At 39.5% G+C, this 22,998-nt stretch overlaps 1 protein-coding gene across 2 annotated transcripts in view; it reads right to left on the bottom strand.

The window, feature by feature from the left end:
* Window positions 1–22,998, bottom strand: part of LOC126336965 (sorting nexin-21) — a 69,510-nt gene that overhangs the window by 31,505 nt on the left and 15,007 nt on the right. For both annotated transcript variants that reach the window (XM_050001173.1, XM_050001172.1), the window contains exon 2: window positions 13,589–13,729. In XM_050001173.1, coding sequence (XP_049857130.1) covers window positions 13,589–13,729 — 141 coding nt within the window. The remainder of the gene's footprint in view (window positions 1–13,588; window positions 13,730–22,998) is intronic.

The raw sequence follows: 22,998 nt of genomic DNA, 5'->3' as shown, positions 1-22,998 counted from the left end.
CTCCACCACTGCTGTCTGAACTCGCAACAAGTGGGCACGGAGCAATTGTATCGTCTTGACTGACAGAAGAACAGTATCTCACCACCTCTGGTAGCAATCTTTACAAACCTCACATCTACATTTGGTGGCATAAATGGAATAACACAAGTGGAGGTAGAACTTGTATCCTTTTGACACCTGCTACAGGTGAATTCAAAAGTAATAGTGCCAATGGTCAGCTTAGACTCCTCATCACCTGATGGCAGCAACAAAACCAACAACGGTCATGCATTGGGAAGCAACCAAGCTGTGGAATGCACTACACCATTGTGATTAAATGGCAGCCTGAGGATATCATTACTACTCACAGGTTCCGTAAGTTTCTTTTGTCCTCCTTCCCTTCTTTGCAGACATTCCACAGGCAAATAGGCTAGGAACAATAGCGCAAATTTATTTCGAGGGCAAGAGCCAAGGCCATGAGCTTGGAAACCTGTAACATGTGCTCAGCATAGCCTACCAGGTTATGCAGTTTCTTGTACACAGTCACACAAAGTAATGTGTTTTACTTCTCAATGGAAGGGGCATTATGAAGAGACGTGCAAAAAGAGTGTGCTTGGCCAAACCAAGCATCTGGGCAAATACAGACAAGCATAAGCTACATTTGACAATGGTGGAATTGTCCTTCATTCCACTGAAGCTGAAATTGCATTGGACAACATGTGACTTCTAAGTTCAAAAGTCCTCCATCGATCTCCTTCAGTATATTTTTCTTTTCATAATCTATATTACGCTTTGAGTCACATGTGCAGTTAATACCTTCTATAGTGACATACATTTTGACATGTGTTAAACCATAGTTTGGTGGACAGTTAACTATCTCTAATGGCACAGAGCAAGATAAGGTCAAATGTCACTCCTCAAATGCCAAAGGTTAATACTGAAGCTCCAGCTTCAAGGAAATGAGTCACTTAATCTGACCCAATTTAAAGTTTGGTCAAAAGTACACCCTTGAATACCAAACCCACTGGTTACTGGAATTTTCACTGATATAGTGCCCATCTTATTCAATTGCATGAGCACAGAAAACAAGAACCTGAGTACAAGATGTACGATATGCACAAGAAGTATATCTCAGATTTTCTCCATTGTTCAAAGGAATCTGTTCATATGACTAAGTAGTGCACCTATGTAGTTTCATGCCACAATGTGTTAGGCAGTAAATCCTTCCCATCACTTGGGCAGCACCTGTTCATTTTAGCCGAAGGCTTTATCAGTTGATAGTTCACATGAAGAAATACTGAAGTTAGTATGAGTATTTTGCTTTTGGAAGCGTGGTGATGATCTACTTGAAATGGCCAAAAGCTGTGATGATGAAGAACTGAGAACTGAAGTTTTTCCTCCATTCTTTACAATGAACTGAGAGCAAAGCAACATATGGGAGATATTTTTTTTACAAGCAGCAATACACATAAAAAACAAAAACAAAAATTCCATACAAAATTTAAAATCCACCGGTTGGGCTAGGTGCTGTAAAACCTAAGTCAATGCCAAAGTGACACCTGACAGCACTATGGACGACTGCCTGGGTAAAGAAATATGCAAAGAATACCAGAACACTTATACTTGGTGCTGTGACCCCGAGCGCCGCAGTGTACAAGATTCTGTGTGCTACCAGTGAGCGCAGAGCATAAAGTGGTGCACATGAAGGAGGAAGCAAAATGGTAAACCAGAGTGGCAAATGTACTGCCATCTGTTGTAGGAAGAACGTGGGGCCGCTAGCCAGGCCATTCACAATCTGAATTAGTGATTTACATTTAAAATGAAACATGAAAAAAAGAAAAATCATTGTTTAGGAAGTCACATGAAAAAAGTTAGAGCCTCCATTGGTTGTCGACTTTTAGTTAGCAGGTTTTAAACTGACCCCACTTTTAATGTGTCCTTGTTCCTCGGAGTATGGGACCTCATCAACATTGGTGTTGTTACTACTAGCTATTAATTGGCATAATAGTTTTTGACAATGTGGACTGTAAGGTTTTGCTACTTTCCATTTCATTTTGGAGCTTACAAACAGGAGTGACACTTGTGTATGTTCTTTTAACTAATGGCTGTGGCATATTCTTCCATATATATAGAACCTTACAACTGTAGCGGTATTTTCAACCTTTCGTATGATGTTCCTCCAACAGGACTGTTTATATTATATTTTCATACAGTAAAAGGTATCAGATAGATTATATAATGGTACGACAGAGATTTAGGAGCCAGGTTTTAAATTGTAAGACATTTCCAGGGGCAGATGTGGACTCTGACCACAATCTATTGCTTATGACCTGTGGATTAAAACTGAAGAAACTGCAAAAAGGAGGGAACTTAAGGAGATATAAGCTGGATACACTGAAAGAACCAGAGGCTGTACAGAGTTTCAGGGAGAGCGTAAGGGAACAATTGACAGGAATGGGGGAAACAAATACAGTAGAAGAAGAATGGGTAGCTTTGAGGGATGAAGTAGTGAAGGCAGCAGATAACCAAGTAGGTAAAAAGACGAGGGCTAGTAGAAATCCTTGGGTAACAGAAGAAATATTGAATTTAATTGATGAAAGGAGAAAATATAAAAATGCAGTAAATGAAGCAGGCAAAAAGGAATACAAACGTCTCAAAAATGAGATCGACAGGAAGTGCAAAATGGCTAAGCAGGGATGGCTAGAGGACAAATGTAAGGATGTAGAGGCTTATCTCACTAGGGGTAAGATAGATACTGCCTACAGGAAAATTAGAGAGACCTTTGGAGATAAGAGAACCACTTGTATGAACATCAAGGGCTCAGATGGAAACCCAGTTCTACGCAAAGAAGGGAAAGCATAAAGGTGGAAGGAGTATATAGAGGGTCTATACAAGGGCGATGTACTTGAGGACAACATTATGGAAATGGAAGAGGATGTGGATGAAGATGAAATGGGAGATACGATACTGCGAGAAGAGTTTGACAGAGCACTGAAAGACCTGAGTCCAAACAAGGCCCCCGAAGTAGACAACATTCCGTTGGAACTACTGACGGCCTCGGGAGAGCCAGTCCTGACAAAACTCTACCATCTGGTGAATAAGATGTATGAAACAGGTGAAATACCCTCAGACTTCAAGAAGAATATAATAATTTCAATCCCAAAGAAAGCAGGCGTTGACAGATGTGAAAATTACCGAACAATCAGTTTAATAAGCCACAGCTGCAAAATACTAATGCGAATTCTTTACAGACGAATGGAAAAACTAGTAGAAGCCGAACTCGGGGAAGATCAGTTTGGATTCCGTAGAAATGTTGGAACACGTGAGGCAATACTGACCTTACGACTTATCTTAGAAGAAAGATTAAGGAAAGGCAAACCTAAGTTTCTATCATTCGTAGACTTACAGAAAGCTTTTCACAATGTTGACTGGAATACTCTCTTTCAAATTCTAAAGGTGGCAGGGGTAAAATACAAGAAGCGGAAGGCTATTTACAATATGTACAGAAACCAGATGGCAGTTATAAGAGTCGAGGGACATCAAAGGGAAGCAGTTGTTGGGAATGGAGTAAGACAGGGTTGTAGCCTCTCCCTGATGTTATTCAATCTGTATATTGAGCAAGCAGTAAAGGAAACAAAAGAAAAATTCGGGGTAGGTATTAAAATCCATGGAGAAGAAATAAAAACTTTGAGGTTCGCCGATGACATCGTAATTCTGTCAGAGACAGCAAAGGACTTGGAAGAGCAGTTGAACAGAATGGATAGTGTCTTGAAAGGAGGATATAAGATGAACATCAACAAAAGCAAAACGAGGATAATGGAATGTAGTCGAATTAAGCCAGGGGCTGCTGAGGTAATAAGATTAGGATATGAGACACTTAAAGTAGTAAAGGAGTTTTGCTATTTGGGGAGCAAAATAACTGATGATGGTCGAAGTAGAGCGGATATAAAATGTAGACTGGCAATGGGAAAGAAAGCATTTCTGAAGAAGAGAAATTTGTTAACATCAAGTATAGATTTAAGTGTCAGGAAGTCATTTCTGAAAGTATTTGTATGGAGTGTAGCCATGTATGGAAGTGAAACATGGACGATAAATAGTTTGGACAAGAAGAAAATAGAAGCTATCGAAATGTGGTGCTACAGAAGAATGTTGAAGATTAGATGGGTAGATCACATAACTAATGAGGAAGTATTGAATAGGATTGAAGAGAAGAGAAGTTTGTGGCACAACTTGACCAGAAGAAGGGATCGGTTGGTAGGACATGTTCTGAGGCATCAAGGGATCACCAATTTAGTATTGGAGGGCAGTGTGGCGGGTAAAAATCGTAGAGGGAGACCAAGAGATGAATACACTAAGCAGATTCAGAAGGATGTAGGTTGCAGTAGGTACTGGGAGATGAAGAAACTTGCACAGGATAGAGTAGCATGGAGAGCTGCATCAAACCAGTCTCAGGACTGAAGACCACAACAACAACATATATACTCCCCCACTAAACTAAAAACTTGCATGCCACTCATGTAAAGGGAGAAGTTGCATTGTGTTTTATGGTTTATACATTAATTTTATGTTGCCAGCTCCCATTCAGTATTTCTACAGTTTTTTACTACTCTGTTCAACATGTTCCTTCACCACGCATAATGCACTTTTAATATAGTATTGTCTGGCATCACTTTGGCATTGACTTAGGTTTTACAGCACCGATCGCGACCAGTGGATTTTACATTTTCTACCTGGAATTTTTTTTTATATATATGTATTGCTGCTTGTAAAAATAAATAAATTCACCCGTCTCTTGCTATTTTCAGTGCAACATCTGAAGATGTGTGTATAAGAGCCCAAAACCGGTCATGTTCTAATTAAAAGAACCTTACAACTGTAGCGGTATTTACAACCTTTCGTATAATGCTCGTTTCGTATAATGTTCCTCCAACAGGATTGTTTGTATTATATTATCATCATTTCTTTGGGAGTGATCACACTGACATAGCAACATCTAAATCCGGAAGGGAGGCATACCTCACTCACTCACCAGGCATACAAGTTACGTGCGTAGATAAGAGATTCCTATCATATGACACACACACACTCTCTCACCAATGTCGTGTATGACACACCACTCGTGTTTTCCCATGGAGGATTCGGTTGACTTGTTGCCTTGTCATCAAAGGTTTGCAGTTCCCATTTGAAATCCACTTCCTTTCAATTGTTGACAGAGTAGTTGTCCAGAATCAACAACTTTCATTATAGGTCCCTTCCTTACACCTCACCGTTGTAAATGGCCATTACACCTTGACACAAACACAAATTTGAATACGGCAAACAGTGAAAAAAAGTAAAATAAAATTTTAAAAAAGGCACGAGGGAGCTTTCATCATGGCTCTCCCACATTGCAGCCTAACACCGTGACCACTTGACCGCGACAGTGCCACCTGTCTTCTTTGCTTAATGTTGCACTTGTTAAGCTTGGTCCATTCACTGTTTCTATTTTGCTTTTTTTTTCCACAGTTCAGTAGACTTTCTTCTTGTTTCCATGCTTGATCTGTGTTCAGTTTTTGACAGGCTGTCCACTGAACCCTCTTACCACTAAATCTGAGGGGGTGGGGGATTCCTATGGGGAGTTTCCCTTGGTATAATTGTTACAAATCAATAGTTTACTCTCTATACATTAGCAGCAGCAAATGCATGTCATGCCAGCTAAGCTCAATTTTTTTTGTCTGGGATATAGTGCATGAGCAGCTGATCTCAAAGAGCTGACCCAAAAGTATTGATTTCTATGTGCAAATCAGAGTTGTAAACAATCCTATGCCAAATCATTAGTGTGTGCTGTAATAATTAAGAACACACCTGATAAGGAAGTTTGTACACAGGTATTTAAATTAACAAACCTTGTTCTCAAGGAACAGCAAAAAAACTTGGAAATGTCATGTGCAGCACAGTCATATTTTGATGGAAGTGGCATATTTTTGGTAAAACAACGTTCCTGTTCTTGCCACAGAAATTGTGATTAGAACTCATCATCATCATCATCATCATCATCATCATCATCATCATCATCACCCAACTCAATGATTCAAACTCTGATGTTCATTTAGAGACATGGCACAGACAACAAATCAGCAGCGGCACATATTTGGTAGTCCCTATACTATTCAATCTCACTATAACAGCAGGAAGTGGTACCCAGAGTGTTTTTCTAAACATATGCACAATCAGTGCCCACATAAGGATATGTGCTGAGACACTGCTGTAAACAATGACATGTGACGAAAGTCTGCAAAGGCTGCATTGCTCTGCTCGACATAAACAGGCTACAGATGCCGCTGAACCCTTTCACAACATGCTCACAAAAGTCCTCTTTCCCACAAATAATCAACAACCTGTTAACAAAATTCCTACTTGATACCAGTTCACCAATTTCTATAATAAATGAGGCAACCCATTCTCAGATTAGTTCTCTGCCTCTTCTACATCTACAATCTGCAAACCAATGTGAGGTGCATGGAAGAGGGTACATATCCCACTGTAACATTCATTAGTGTTTTTTTCCCATTCCATTCACATGCAGAGCACAGGAAGAAAGACTGTTTGAATGCCTCTGTGCATGCAGTAATTATTCTAATCTTATCCACACAATCCCTATGTGAGTGATATGTAGGGGATTGTAGTATAATCCTAGAGTCGTCATTTAAAACCGGTTCTTAAAACTTTGTAAATCTACTTTATCGGGGTAGTTCACTTCTATCTCCAAGAGTCTTTAAGTTCAGTTCCTTCAGTATCTCTGTGACACTCTCCCATGAAGCAAACAAACATGTGACCATTCGTGCTGCTCTTCTCTGTACACATTCAATATCCTCTATTAGTCCTATTTGGTAAGGGTTCCACACAAGATTAGTTATATAAAATGGGTCGCACGAGTAATTTGTAAGCTATCTACTTAGTAGACTGATTCCACTTCCTCAGTATTCTAAAAATAAACCAAAGTTTACCACCTGCTTTACCCGTACCGAGCCTATAAGGTCACTACATTTCATATCCCTACAGAGAGTTACATCAAGGTATTTGTATGAGTTGGCTGATTTCAACACTGACTCACTGATATTATAGTCATAGGGTACTATGTTTTTCCATTTTGTGAATTTAAATCAAGTTGCCAATCTTTGTACCACTTTGAAATCTTATCAAGACCTGACTGAATATTTATGCAGCTTCTTTCAGATAATACTTCGTTACAGATAACAGGATAATCAGAGGTTGTTATTAACACTGCCTGCAAGGTAAGTCAGCACGATGTAATGATTATGAACACGCCAGATAAGTCTTCAGCTGCCATCACAAAGGCTACAATCCTACAGTACACAGCGTAGTTTTGTGCAGTAAATGCACAGCAATGGTGTTTAACAAGGAAGTCAGCCGTTGGATTACTTTCCTCACTGTGCCTCACCTCACACACAAAACATTTCTGGGATGGACACTTTTTCGTCTTTTGGTCTGAAAATAGTACCAGGCATCAACATTGTATAAGGAGTAGTAACATTTGATATGTAGGGACTGGTGGTATAGCAATAAAGTGTGTGACTGGAAACAAGAGGTTGCAAGGTCGAAGAGGTTGCAAGGTCGGATCCTGGCTGCACCATGGAAATTTTCAGTCTGCTTTAATCTAACCTTCACCTCTTAACAATGTTAGAAGTAGCCTGGAACGATATGTGGTTTGGATTACACATTAAACTGTAGTTCCCCTTTCTCTGGTTAGATAATGGGGTTGATTATGGAAATACAAGACTGCCAACCTTGAAGAGAAGCTATCAGTTATCAAATGGCAAATGTGGTTGGGCCCCCATCCCCTGGCTAGAAAATTTTATAAATTAAAATCTTGATTAAGGCCTTTAAACCTTATATTTCAGACTTTTCTGACCCTAAATAAAGAGGGTATGCCCTAAATAAAGAGAGTATATTTAACTGATCTTTTATTTCTTTCATATTAAAAGTAATTCAAATTACTGTTTTTAATAAAGAAACTATTTCATCCTCATTGTTACTCACACTTCCAAACAATGTGACGGGAGAAAAGTGCAGTTGATGGTACCCTTGCCACATCAACAAACAGGGTGGTTCATCTGAAGTCTCGGATGAGATTATCTCGAAAACTATACATTGGGTAAAAGTAGTGGGTAAGACAAGTTCGTAAGCTCAAAGGGGGACATCAAATGATACTACACGTGACCTCCAGCCACCGCCCCCTTGGGTGGGGTGGGGGGCAACTTTTAAATCTTAAATGGAAACACCCATTTTTTATTCAGATTCGGATTTTCCAGAAAAAAGTAATCAAGTTTTGTCTGAACATTTTTTTTAAACCATTGGCAGATGGCACTGAAATTGAGAAAAAAGTAAAATTGGAGAATAACTCTGATTTATTTAGAATTATCTGACAAAGATGCATCAAATTGATAAAAAATGTACACCAATTCTTTAGTTACGCCAAATCAAGCTATTTTTGTACAAAATATACTGTATCCTACTTTCACCGTTACCCAGGAACAACGACAAGGACGTAGCAGAATGATGTTCCCATGGGGTGCTTCCCGTGGAGTCCCCTTGCCTCTCCCATGTTTGGGTGCTTCATTAGTGAGAGTTCCCTTGCCTCTCACAATTTGGGGTGCTCAATTAATGAAATTAGCCATGAAGAAATTGTTCAAAATGATTCCCATCTGCTTCAATGCATAAAGTCAATCATCTGCGAAAATTGTCCATAATTTTGAGCATCACATCCTGTGGTATGGGTGCACAGTCTCTTTGAATGTGTTGCTCCATATGGTTTTGTGTTGTGGGCTGTCTTTTATAAACGATATTTTTTGAACAACCCCACAAGAAAAAAAATCAGGAGGTGTTAGGTCTGGTGAATGTGGAGGCCACTGAATTGGTCCACCGCGTCCTATCCACCGACCAGGGTACCGGAAATTTAAAATGTTCTGCATATTTTTACCATAATGGGGAGCTGCTCCACCCTGTTGGAAACACATTCGTTGCCTAGTTTCTAAATCAACACCTTTCATTAGTTACAACATATCATCACAGAGAAGTTGTAAATAATATTCCCCAGTAAAATTTCGGTCATAAAACTACGGTCCTATTAAGTAACCATTTAAAATTCCACACCAGACCATTAACGACAATTTGTGTTGATTGTCAACAGGTCTGTGCCAGTGCGGATTGACAGGTGACCAATAATGACAATCATGACGATTTAATTCACCATCGTTTTTGAATGTGGCTTCATTGGTGAACATAATGAACCTAAAAAATTCACTGTCACCTCTTGATATTTCAAAGGCCCATTGGCAGAAATGCTTGAGTACTTGCATATCTTTCGGTGTTAATGCCTGTGTCAGTTTGCAGGATATTTATGTGCCTTCAAAATCCTCAAAACAGTTGATTTTGGTATTCCAGTTTGTTTCTGAATCGCACAACTACTAATTTCGGGATCCAGTCGAATACAGGTGAGAACAGTAAGGGTAAGTGCGTTATTTTCAGTGCACTCGCGATGACGAGGTGGATGGTGCATGTATCCATTTCGAGCTTGCTGAGTGCAATTTCGAATACTGTTCTCGCCTGGATGTCATCTGTTAGGGTAAAGATCCGCATACAATTGCACAGCAGCAGCGTAATTGTTATGGCAGTCACCGAAAATTAACATCATATCAACAATCTCTGTAGGAGGATAGAGAGCCATGTTTCGCTAAAGAATAATTTACTTTCGTCAATTGATGTTTACAGTTCACAATCTGAAAGTGAAGTGATGTCTGATCACATTACACCGACCTTTATACTGAGCCACAGTTCATAGTTTGGCCACGGCAGCACCACAGTTGGGTGAGTAATGCAATTGTGAAGACTTCCCTAATGAGATTTTAATACCATTCCACCTCCCTCCATCAAAAACTGTGGCAGGTAGCAGGTAGGATACATTTTGTAACAAAAAGCTTAATTTAGTGTAATGAAAGAATTGCTGCACATTTTTTTATCGATTTGATGCATCTTTCTCGGACAATTCTAAATAAATTGGAGTTCATCCCCAATTTTAATGTTTCTCGATTTCAGCGCCATCTGTCACTGGTTTAAAAAAATATTTTTATGGAGAATCCAAATCTGCAATAAAAAATGGAGGTTTCCATTTAAGACTTACAAGTTGCCCCCCCCACCCCCCCACCCCACCCCAACAAAGACGGCAGGGGCTGGGGGTCACATCATTTGATGTCCCCTGTTGAGCTTACAAACTTGTCTTACCCACTATTTTTACCCGATGTATAGTTTTTAAGATAATATCATCTGAAACTTCAGATGGACCACCCTGTATACTACTGACTGCTGCTTCCTACATCCATTCATCATTCATTTCTGCCTCACAGAAACAGACATAAAAAACTAAAAAAAAAAGAACTAACTCTAACTCTGAAGATTCCAAAGGCACTTGGCACTCCTCTGCCTCACAGTTAGTGACAAAATCATGAAGTCTGCTTCTTGTCAGCTCCATTTTGGAAAGGAAGATATGTAAAAACTACACACAATACTACAGACAGAGAAAAAACAAACAAAAGTGCTGCATACCAGCATTTAATGGTAGCAGCCTAGGAACAATGTCCCTTTGATCTGTACAGACACAACTGTGGAACACTGGTTTTGTGTTGCCAACATGATGACGACATGCTGTGAACATCTGCCGTCCGGTACTAGCTGCAAACAATACTGCAGCCCATGTTTCAAACTCAGTGTAAACACGTCTTTAGTAAGCTGTGGCAACAATATCATTTGTAGATAGGATTTCTGTGTATTCAGGGAGGAAACTGGTACAATTTACAAAACATTTTAGTAGCATATGATTAGCAAAGTGCAAACCGTACCGCTTTTGATTTTTTAAAAACATCAATTGTAAAATAACAATTTCCGTAATTTTTAGTGACTTCCCATAACTCTGTAATGAAGGTGATAAATGATGGGCAATCTGTAATAATTGGCAGTCATGGAAACACAAGTCACTGAAGTGGTGTCCAATAGAAAGACTAGCACTAGGTCATTAAGTCATACACAATTATTACTATTAAACTATTTGATGATCTTTGTTTATTATGCAAGCAATCATGCTTAGAGTGTGCAAAGTACACTGTAGCTCACACTCAGTTAAAATCTTCTGCAGTATCTTGCTGGTTTAGAGCTAGATCAGAACTAGTAGCACTGTGTGATGACCTCAAGTTGGATGTAGATCATCTTGGCAACAAGACATCAAGTCAATGGGCAACACCACTGGTATTTTGTGCATGCCAAATGCACAACCATAAATGCACAATCGATTATTTGCACCTATCCCATCCCAAGGGCAGAACGGCTCTTGTCAAAACTATGAGATGGCCAGTATCTCTCCAAATTTCATTTATCCAAAGTATATTTGCAACTGCCTTTAGATGAACAGTCACTCCAATTCATGATTATTAACACACTATTTGGATTGGACAGACATAACAGGATGGTCTTCAGAACTGCTGGTGCATCAGCAATTTTCCAACATTTTTGGAGCAGCTGACTCAAAACATTCTGAATGCAGTAAACTATATGGAAGATACAGTTGTGACACTACAAGAAAGCAACACCTGACAAACTTATTATGTCAAGTGTTCCAGACACAGCAACAGAACAGATAAGAGCACAATCTGTCACGTGGGGTACTAAGAGCACACATTGAATCATAAAGGACTCCAAGCAACTCAGCAATATATATAACCCACAGACAAAAATTCAACTTACACAGCCTTTAGTCATTTCCTGGCAAAACCAATCTCAGAACGGCATTGGCACCTGACAACAGTACTGTGCCACCCAGCCTGTAATGGTGAAGTGGAGTGGTTCGTCCACATATTTGAAGTGATGCTGTGAAAAATGATGTCAGTCACACCCAAAGCTGAAGTCCTAACCCAGTTCATGGCCACCTAAAAGGTGACACCAACCCAGGGTCACACTTTGGTGGAACTACTACAGGGCCAATGACACCTGACACTCTGGAACCCCTTGCAGCTTAAAATACATCCATGCCAGCCCAACCATAGCCCCTCAAGAGGTCTGGACTTGCCTTTGGGAGAGCTCCATGATGGCTACCACACATCATCAGAGACAACTGAACATGACAGGTGTTCACCACAGAAGTCAATGGGTCATCATGATATGACATGTAAACCAGCTGCAACCACGCTTAGCAACTTCCACTACAAGCTCCGGTCCCCGCACCAGCTCAGTACAACTTCAGATGCAAGACAGAGGCAGGTCAACAACCACAGGTTCAAGTCTAAACAGGTCCTTTGTGGAATATGGTGTCTTTCCATATCCAGTACCAATGACTCCCAGCAGTGACCCCAAGACCAGAGTACCAGCACCAGTCAGCTCCAGCATCATGACAATGGCCTTGCTGTAAGTAGAGGTCACGACACAATCAGAAACACAAGCTGATGTGAAGATGGACATTGAACCCCTAGCTTGTCTGCCCAAACATGAAGCACCTCTCCCCTACCGGTATGGAATCCCACTACCAACAAGGTGACTTTTAAAGCTATGGACCAGTTAGAGAGGGGCACGATGATATATATACATCCTCAACGGCAAGGCCAATAATCTGCAATGTATGCTGCCAAAGACTTCACCAGCAACCGATAAGAGGCACCTACAAGCAGTTATATGGGCTAGGCCTCTGACATGCAGAAAATAAAACCAACCACCTTGCCAGTACAAGCTCACTTGATATCGTACTGTGCTCTAGTATCTACCTTGCCGCCACAGTGTGTACATGACCAGCTGCTTATTGGATCTCACTTGGATTAAGAATTTATGATTGATGGATTTCTCTGAAAAATCCACAAAATCACTTGTAGAAGTGAAAAAATAATAGCGGGTGAAACCATTAGATAGACATGAAATTCAATAACTAAAGTACTCATCCCTCCAGTAATAAATCCCACTGCTTTAGTGGTTAGCTTTTTTTTCATTATCTGCATCATCAATTCTATAATTCTTATTACAGTGTCACTATCTGTCACATAGTTACAATGGTCAAATCAACATTCAACATTGACACCGAGTTTTCTTTCTTGTATTAATATCCATCTATGTCACTAACAAGCCCTGCTGCATAAATTCAATAATCAATAAAAAAAACTCTACTAGTTATCCGATAATAGAAGCATCTATTATCACATTTAAATGATGCACTACCAGAGGCAAAAGAACTGTGACTGTTTACATAATTGTTCACTATTTTATTGAAATAAGTAGCTTATTTATTGTTTTTATGCGCATCACTGCTTACATGATACAAATACCTGCAAAGGATACATCTTAGGCATACTTTTCACTAGTTCACATTTTAAATTTTGTCAGCACATTAAAGTTAAATGTGAAATTATTAAACAGATTTATAGCAATGCAAGAAAAAGTAAACCTTTTCATAACAGCTGTAAATATCACAATTTGGATCCAATAAAACAGAATGGGAGTCCACATTCTTAATACAAAAGAATAAGGTAAAACACAATCATTTACTTCTACTAGTATTTAAAGTGGCACAATTAATTACTTATATGGGCACTGGCTTCACTATGCGCTCCTGGGGTCTCACTAAAGCTCAGTGTTCCTTGTTCCAGTCGTGTATCTGGTTCTTCACCAAGAACCAAGTTTTCAAGATCCTGGCCACCATTCAGAAGGTTATCTGTTTTATCTGTGTAAAATTAAAACACAATTATTTCATAGTTACAATATTGTTAGTTGAATTAAGCATAAAATTAGGCATAAGTAAAACTGTCAATGTCTTATAGTTTCTTGAATAATATCTCTCACATCAAACATGAATTTAAACAACACACAAAAGAAATAGTAACAAAGAAATACAAATACAACATCTTGCCTGTGAATGTGGTGCAGCAAAAATGCTCTCGCTCTCTCTCTCTCTCTCTCTCTCTCTCTCTCTCTCTCTCTCTCTCTCTCTCTCTCTCTCCCTCTCCCCCTCTCTCTGAAATGACAGAAGTCATGGGACAGCGATATGCCCATATACAAATGGCAGTAGCATCACACACACAAGGTACAAAAGGTCAGAGTTTTGGCAGGGCTGTCATTTGTACTCAGGTGATTCATCTGGAAAGCTTTCTAATGTATTTGTGGCCACATGATACAAATTAACAAACTCTGAACATGGAATAGTAGTTGGACCTAGATGCATGGAACATTTCATTTCAAAAATTGTTAGGGAATTCAATATTGCGGAATCCACTGTGTCAAGTGTATGCCAAGAATGCCAAATTTCCGGCATTACTTCCCACAATGGACAATGCAGTGGCCAATGGCCTTTAGTTATCTACAGCAGCAGCATTTGCGTAGAGTTGACAGTGTTAACACTGCATGAAATGACCACAGAAATCAATGTTGGGCATACAACGAACATATCCATTACGACAGTGCGGCAAAATGAAGCGTTAATGGGCTACGACAGCAGATGATGAGCATGAGTGTCTTTGCTAACATCACAACATTGTCCGCAGCACCTCTCCTGGACTCGTGCCCATATCAGTTGGACCCTCCACAACTGGAAAATACTGGCCTCATCAGATGAGTCCCAATTTCAGTTGCTAAAATCTGATAATAGTGTTCAAGTGTGGTGCAGACACAAAGAAGCCATAGACCCAGTACGTCAATAAGGCACTGCACGAGCTGGTTGTGGCTCCATGATGATGTAGGCTGTGTTTACATGGAATGGACTGGGTCCTCTGGTCGAACTGAACCAGTCACTGACCAGAAATGGTTACATTTGGCTACTTGGAAACCATTTGCAGCCATTCATGGACTTCATATTCCAAAACAGCAATGTACCATATCACCGTGCCGGGTCTGAAGCGCATCCTCGACAATCCAAGTGAATGATTTGGCCAACAAGAGTGCACAACATGAATCATTTTAAACATTTATGGGATATAATTGAGAGGTCAGTTGGTGCACAAAATCCTTCACTGACAATACTTTCGTAATTATGGAGGGCTACAGGGGTAGCATATCCCAATGTTGCTGCAAGGGACTTCTAACAACTTGTTGAGTTAATGCTGAGTTTCTGCACTATGCCAGGCAATAGAGGGTCCCACACAATATTAGGAGGTATCCCATGACTTTTCTCATATCTCTCTCTCTCAAACCAATACATCATCATCACCATCTCTGAATGCATGATGCTTTTGTGTTGAGCCAATGAGAAGGTTTCTGTTTTCCCCCCAAGCCGAACCTCCATCCTCTCCTTTTAGTTTTCACTCACAGGAATAAAATTTACAACAGCATTGTTGGCCATTCTCTTTATAAATACACAATTTTTAATTATCACACAAATAATACTAAAATATGTTTTACATTAACTCACTTATCAGTTATCAACTTAAAAAGGGCTTTTCACAAGTACAGCATTTAAATGCATGCACTATTCTGTGTGTATGACAAACTCAATGAAAAAAAAAGAAGAAGAACAACCAAAGCAAGCTGCTGCCACCCAGGCTGACAGCCTAGGCTTTCCAGTCATAACAACTACTTGTGTCGTTGTCAAGTTTGCCAGTCAACCTTGCAATCAAGTAAACATATTTCAGCAGTCCACGTCACTGCCATCTTGAAATGAAACTTTATGCTGTACCTCATTGAACTGAATCTACACCACAGCTGCTCTATCATTCACCAAACAAAAAATGTACCACATTTATGAAAATTAACATCAGTTTTCATCAACAATCGTTCTGCAATGTCAACATCACTCTTGCTACATTCACTACACTTTGGTCCGAGAGAAAATTCAAAACAATAGTAAAAAAATGAAGCAAATATGCATTTCCAAGATGTGGTAAGAGTTGTCATGACACTGAATGGATGGGGTACCAATATATGACTCCAAGACTTTATTTCAAAGGTCAAATATATGATTTCAAGATTATTTTAATGTATGGAAATCAAATTTTCAACATTTCTTAGCAGGTACAAACAGACAAATGGGTGCTCTAGAAGGCTTTTTGTTAATTTCATTACTTTGAGTGTTTTTTGTGCTTGTAAGTAATGGATGGCTTATTAACCCCCTAAACTTAATGGTTGAGACCTCTCCACATTTATAATTAATTATCCATTAAAATATTTCTTTGGATTTCTTAAACTTATATTATGGAACAGGTTCAAATGTTACAAAACACCATAAAAACTGACTGTATAACAGATACTGTACACCCAAATGGGATGTGAATTCTGATCAGAGTCTTTCGCAGCAGCTGCAATCTTTTGCAGAGTTGGAGAGAGGGTGGGGAGGGAGAATTAGAGAAGACTAGTGGATGCGTAGGTGGAACAGAAGGAAGGCAAGTGAGATACTGGGGTGGAAGCAGGGAAGCAGATAGAGGATTGGGACAAGCAAAAGTCAAGGCCAAAGGTGTTAAGAGAAAGAAGAATGCATTGCAGGGACAGTTCCTAGCTGCGGAACTCAGGAAAGCTGTTGTTGGTTCCAAGTGATGCAGGCTGTGAAGCATTCAGTTAATTGAAGCACATCGTGTTGGGCAGCAAGTTCAGCAACTGATTAGTCCAGCTGTCTCTTGGCCATAGTCTGGCAGTGACCATTCATGTGGATGGACAGCTTGTAAGTTGTCATGCCCATGTAGAAAGCAGTACAGTGGTTGCAGCTTAGTTTGAAGATCACATAGCTGCTTTCACACACAGCCCTGCCTCTGATGGGATAAGAGATGCCTGTGACAGGACTGGAGTAGGAGGTGGTTGGAGAATGGAGGGATGGATCTTGCATCTATTCCAGGGATATGTGCTACCAGGCAGGGGGCTGGGAGCAGGGGTTGAGTACAAATGGACAAGGATATTGTGTAGGTTTGGAGGACAATGGGAAACCATTGTGGGAGTGGTAGGAAGGATAGTGAGTAGGATATTCCTCATTTCAGGGCACAACTACGTATAGTTGGAACTTTGGTGGAGAATGTCATTCAGTTGCTCCAGTCCAGGATGGTACAGAGTCATGAGAGGAGTGCTCCTTTGTGGCCAGATGGTGCGTATTTGGGTGATGGTAGGGGACTGGAGAGTTGGGACAGAGAGATCTGTTTCTGAACAAGGTTGGGAGGGTAACATCAGTCTGTGGAGGCCTCACTCAGTGAGACCATCATGTGGAGGACTACATTAAGAAAGATTGCCTTTTGGGTTGAAGAGGACTAGGCAAAGCAAATGGGGGAGAAGGTGTAGAGAATTTAAAGAGAGATATGGGCAGACTGCAATTAAATATAGTGAGAATTACTTAAGTGTAATGGCAGGAAGAGCAGAACTTTTGGTCGGATTTATTCGTAGGTGATGCCTTCAAACTAGAAGTAACTGGGTGAGGATATGGCTGGTCATGATGACCACGAATGAGGTTGCAGCCTTGGAGTCAGTTGGGTATTGGGAAAGGTACAGTTCAATAGCTGCAAGGCTATCAGCATCAATGGTCTTTAGTATAGAGGAAGGTGGCATCAACAGTGATGAGTGGGGTGCCAGGTAAAGGAACAGGAACCGAAGTATATAAGGTTAAGTTGCAAGTAACAGGCTGAAGATATTGGTCCATAAGAGCAGAGATTCTCTATGTGGGGGCAAGTAATCGGTTGCAATGGGGTGTCCTGGGTGGTTGGGTTTATGGGCTTTAGGAAGCATGTAGAAAGGAGTGTGGGGAGTGGCAGGGGTGTGGGGTGAGATAAACTCAGGTGAGAGATTCTGAAATGGACCTAAGGATTTGAGGAGGGACTGGAGATCCTGCGGGGTTCTGGAATGGGGCCTCTGTGGGATGGTTTGTAAATCTATGACTCTGAATCCCTGCACTTCATAATCACAGTAGTGGCACCTCTGTCTGCACGTAGGGTTATAGGGCCGAGTTCAGTTTTTAGACAGTGGATTGCAGTTTTTCCTGCAATGTAAGATTGGCTTTCATGTTGGTGGATTTGTGGAATGAAAATGATACAAGGTTCGAGGTTAGAAAATTCTGAAAAGTCAACAGGGGTTGTTTAGTTGTAATGGGAGTCGATCACAGTAGGATGGGAGTAGTGAACTAAGTTAGGTACGGTTCAATATTGCTATTGGATTGAGACTGATTGGTAGGTTTAGTATGAAAAAGTCTTTCCATTGTAGGGACCAGCAGATGGAGAGCCTATTTCATCTTTTTTTCACTTCTTTGATCAGTCAACACACAGCCCACAGTGACTACAATGAGTTTACTATGGTCCATGGCTGGAGTCTGTAACAGGACATCCTCTACCATTACTTTTCCTCAAAAGTAGTTGTCGACACCAGTATTATTTTTCGAATTTTGGACAGGTCAATATTGTCTCAGTTGCTTTACTGAAAATTTCCACATAATTTTATACACAGTATTTCAATTACAGTAAATTTCAAGTTAAAATGTATGAAAAGGAATTACTTTATAAAATATCTTAGTTTAAATATTATAATCAATAAGTACTAGTTCTGAACGTATAGTTAAAATTATATTTTTAAGAAACATAGGAAATTTTGAATTACTGGCACACACAACATTTCTATAACTAATTACGCAATCCTGTACTTTACCATGTTTATTCTGAATCCATTTATAAAATAATAATTAAAACTAGCAGGACTTCATCTGTTAAGAAAAATTAAAAATCCGTTGGAATATTGTTATGTCCGCTGAGCGTGGTAGTCTTAAGCATGCCTCTGATATTATTGGACATATTTTGTAAGAACAATGTAATTTCGGCTTTGTTAATGTGAAAAATCAAAAGATTGTATGATGTATTAAAATGTGAGACAATATATTTACATGAAAATAAAAATTCTCCAACAATCTTCAAATTTCTTTAGTTCAATCCAACCCCTGTGATTTTCAGCTTCAAGAATCAGACCCCTAGACAAGAAGAACTTGAGCCACCTCAGCATGCCACACAAAGTAAACTAGAAAGTTTATTGTAATCCTCACTCCTCTCAAATCTTCATAAAAGACATTGTATAATGTGGACTATAGACGGAAGTAGGAGGGATGGGGTAGATTACAAGTCTAAGCCAGTGTGCTACCTTCTGCAGCATTCATCAGTGAGCGGTAAAGTGTAAGGTGGAAGATCTGGGTGCAAGTCTCAATCCAGCACAAATTTTCATTGTCACCAATACATTGTGCAACTGAGGTCTGGTCATTCTGGGAAAAATAAAAATGGAAGACCAAGAATGAAGTGCTTGGATTAAACAGGGTGTAAGACAGGGATGTAGTCTTTCACTCTTTCTGTTCCACCTATCCATCAAAGAAAAAATGATGAAAATAAAAGAAAGCTTCAAGAGTGGAATTAAAATTCAAGGTGAAAAGATACCATTGATAAGATTTATGACGACATAACTATCCTCAGTGAAAGTGAAGAAGAATTACAGGATTTGCTGAAGGGAATAAATAGTCTAATGAGTACAAAATATGGATTGAGAGTAAATAAAAAAAGGACGAAAGTAATGAGAAGTAGCAGAAACAACAACAGTGAGAAACTAAACATCTGGATTGGTGATCACAATGTAGATGAAATTATGGAATTCTGCAGTCACTGGTGAGTGGCAAAGCTTCGGGAAATCTGGGTTTGAGTCCCAACCTGGCACAAAATTTCACTGTCACAAATACACCGTGCAGCTGAGGTCTGATTGTATTTGCAATAGTGACTACATTTCTTGCTTTGTTATTTGCTGTACCTTGTTCTTGGAAGAGGGATTGGTTATGACGACATACCAGAGTTCCATTTTTAACAGAGCATACTAATAAATGCAGTTAATGTATTTGGTTTATTTATTTATATAGGTGTCTTCAACATTACACGGGCACAGTTGTATTTGAGGTTACATGTTACTGGACACATACCCAAGTCAAGGCAGCTTCTTAACGCTTGTTTGCACATCCATTAATCTGTCAACAGTCAATCTTTTTTTTTTTTTTTCAGTGGTCTTAGGTGCTTCTTCACTGTGTTCAATATTTACTTTTTCAAACTTACTCTTCCTTTATGTTACAACAATTCTGCTTTTTCCTGTTCTTTTTGTTGCCTTAGCCACTCTTTTCTCCTCTTCAAAGTACTGTTTACATCTGATATGAGCTGTGTATGTCAATGGAAGAAGCTCCTCAGTGATCAACACAACCTTTCCCTCGAACACATTCACAACAGCTTCTCTTAGGCACAGCTCACACTGAGATAATATGACATGTGATATGACATGTTGCAATAAAGTCCATGTGATGTGACACTTTTTGGTGCAACACTGGTCTTCCCACTGGGGTGACACAATATGCGATATGACAAGCAATAAATTGCACGAATTGCGTTTCTGTTTCAGCTGCAATCATGAGTTCTCCTGAAGAGAATGTTACAGTGGTTTACCATTATTTAAAGCTCAAAAAACTGAAAAAGAAATGGAAGTACTAGGTGCCCCCAAACAATTCTATTAAATATCAAACATACTTCATCTGTCTATTTTCACGAGCTCTCCCAACACTGAACACAAATTCTACAGACAGTTTCCAATTTTTACAGCAACTAGTATCAGCTACTCTGGCAAAGCAGGACACAAATTTTCGACTTGCTCCTTCTGCTGCTGAAAAGCATTCTGGAGTTAGCAGTGTGAGTGCATGAGGTATCTTTGCTTGTGTGTATGAATTGTGTGTTTCTCTTTTGCTGATGAAGGCTGTGGCCAAAAGCTGTCTTTTAATTGTGCCTATCTACAACTTAACATGTCTTCCTTAAGGTAAGTAGGGATCTACCTTTTCCTACACTACTGATATTCCTACCTGGAGTTTCCATTGTTTTATTTGTCAATCCATACGTCATACAAAACATTACTTTACTTTTATTTTCATATCCTGTCAATCTCTTACAATGGCCATGGTATAAAAGTTACTTTATAGACCAAAAATGAAAAATACAGATTAAAACTGATTGATCTGAAAAACAGTGTCTTTTTTCTGATTTCACTGGCCATTTTCCATACCTATTTACATAGAGAAATCTATTAACGAAAACAAAGGAGAAACTTGCGCAGGGTACTGAAGTTCAGGGTGAAGAAATAAGAACTTAGTTTTGCCATCTCTGAAGATTAGTTGGATATAATGGACAGTGTCTTGCAAATATGCTGTAAGCTGAATATTAACAAAGGGTTAATGGAATGTAATCAAATTAAATCAGGTGACTGAGGCAGTGAAATCTTTTAACAGTGGACATAAATAGTTAAGTATTAGGAGGCCTTTTCTTAAGGTAAATTCGCTGAAGTACAGTCTTGTACAGTTCAAGCAAAATGTAGTACTATGAACGATCAGACAAGAAGAATATAGAAGCTATCGAAATTTGGTGTTACAGGTGAATACTGAACATTAGAAGGGCAGGTCAGATAACTAATGAAAAGGTACTTAAAGGAATTGGGGAGAAAAGAAATTTATAACACAACTTGACTAACGAAAGGTATGAGTTCATAGGCTGGATGTAAGCTGCAGTAGTCATAGAGAAGAAGAGGCTTACAAAGGATAGATTAGCATGGAGAGCTGTATCAAATCAATGTCTGGACTAAAGACCAGTGGCCTAAAACATTTAAAGCATGCACTATTTGAGCCACTACTGTTGTTGTTGTGGTCTTCAGTCCTGAGACTGGTTTGATGCAACTCTCCATGCTACCCTACCTGCGCAAGCTTCTTCATCTCCCAGTACTTACTGCAACTTACATCCTTCTGAATCTGCTTAGTGTATTCATCTCTTGGTCTCCCTCTATGATTTTTACCCTCCATGCTGCCCTCCAATGCTAAATTTGTGATCCCTTGATGCCTCAGAACATGTCCTACTAACCGGCCCCTTCTTTTTGTCGAGTTGTGCCACATTATCCTCTTCTCCCCAATTCTATTCAATACTTCATCATTAGTTATGTGATCTACCCATCTAATCTTCAGCATTCTTCTGTAGCACCACATTTCGAAAGCTTCTATTCTCTTCTTGTCTAAACTATTTATCGTCCATGTTTCACTTCCATACATGGCTACACTCCATACTAATACTTTCAGAAATGACTTCCTGACACTTAAATCTATACTCGATGTTAAAAAATTTCTCTTCTTCAGAAATGCTTTCCTTGCCATTGCCAGTCAACGTTTTATATCTTCTCTACTTTGACCATCATCAGTTATTTTGCTTCCCAAATAGCAAAACTCCTTTACTACTTTAAGTGCCTCATTTCCTAATCTAATTCCCTCAGGATCACCCGATTTTATTTGACTACATTCCATTATCCTCGTTTTTCTTTTGTTGATGTTCATCTTATATCCTCATTTCAAGACACTGTCCATTCGGTTCAACTGCTCTTCCAACTCCTTTGCTGCCTCTGATAGAATTACAATGTCATCGGCGAACCTCAAAATTTTTATATCTTCTCCATGGATTTTAACACCTACATCAAATTTTTCTTTTGTTTCCTTTACTGCTTGCTCAATATACAGATTGAATAACATTGGAGAGAGGCTACAACCCTTTCTCACTCCCTTCCCAACCACTGCTTCCCTTTCGGGCCCCTCAACTCTTGTAACTGCCATCTGGTTTCTGTACAAATTGTAAATAGCCTTTCGCTCCCTGTATTTTACCCCTGCCACCGTTAGAATTTGAAAGAGAGTATTCCATTCAACATTGTCAAAAGCTTTCTCTAAGTCTACAAATGCTAGAAACATAGGTTTTCTTAATCTTTCTTCTAAGATAAGTCTTAAGGTCAGTACTGCCTCACATGTTCCAACATTTCTATGGAATCCAAACTGATCTTTCCCGAGGTCGGCTTCTACCAGTTTTTCCATTCGTCTGTAAAAAATTCACGTCAGTATTTTGCAACTGTGGCTTATTAAAATGACAGTTCGGTAATTTTCACATCTGTCAACACATGCTTTCTTTTGGATTGGAATTATTATATTCTTCTTGAAGAGCGAAGGTATTTGGC

This window comes from Schistocerca gregaria, chromosome 2, assembly GCF_023897955.1.
Source record: "Schistocerca gregaria isolate iqSchGreg1 chromosome 2, iqSchGreg1.2, whole genome shotgun sequence".
Classification (NCBI taxonomy): domain Eukaryota; kingdom Metazoa; phylum Arthropoda; class Insecta; order Orthoptera; family Acrididae; genus Schistocerca; species Schistocerca gregaria.
This window is presented reverse-complemented; position numbering and strand designations above follow the sequence as displayed.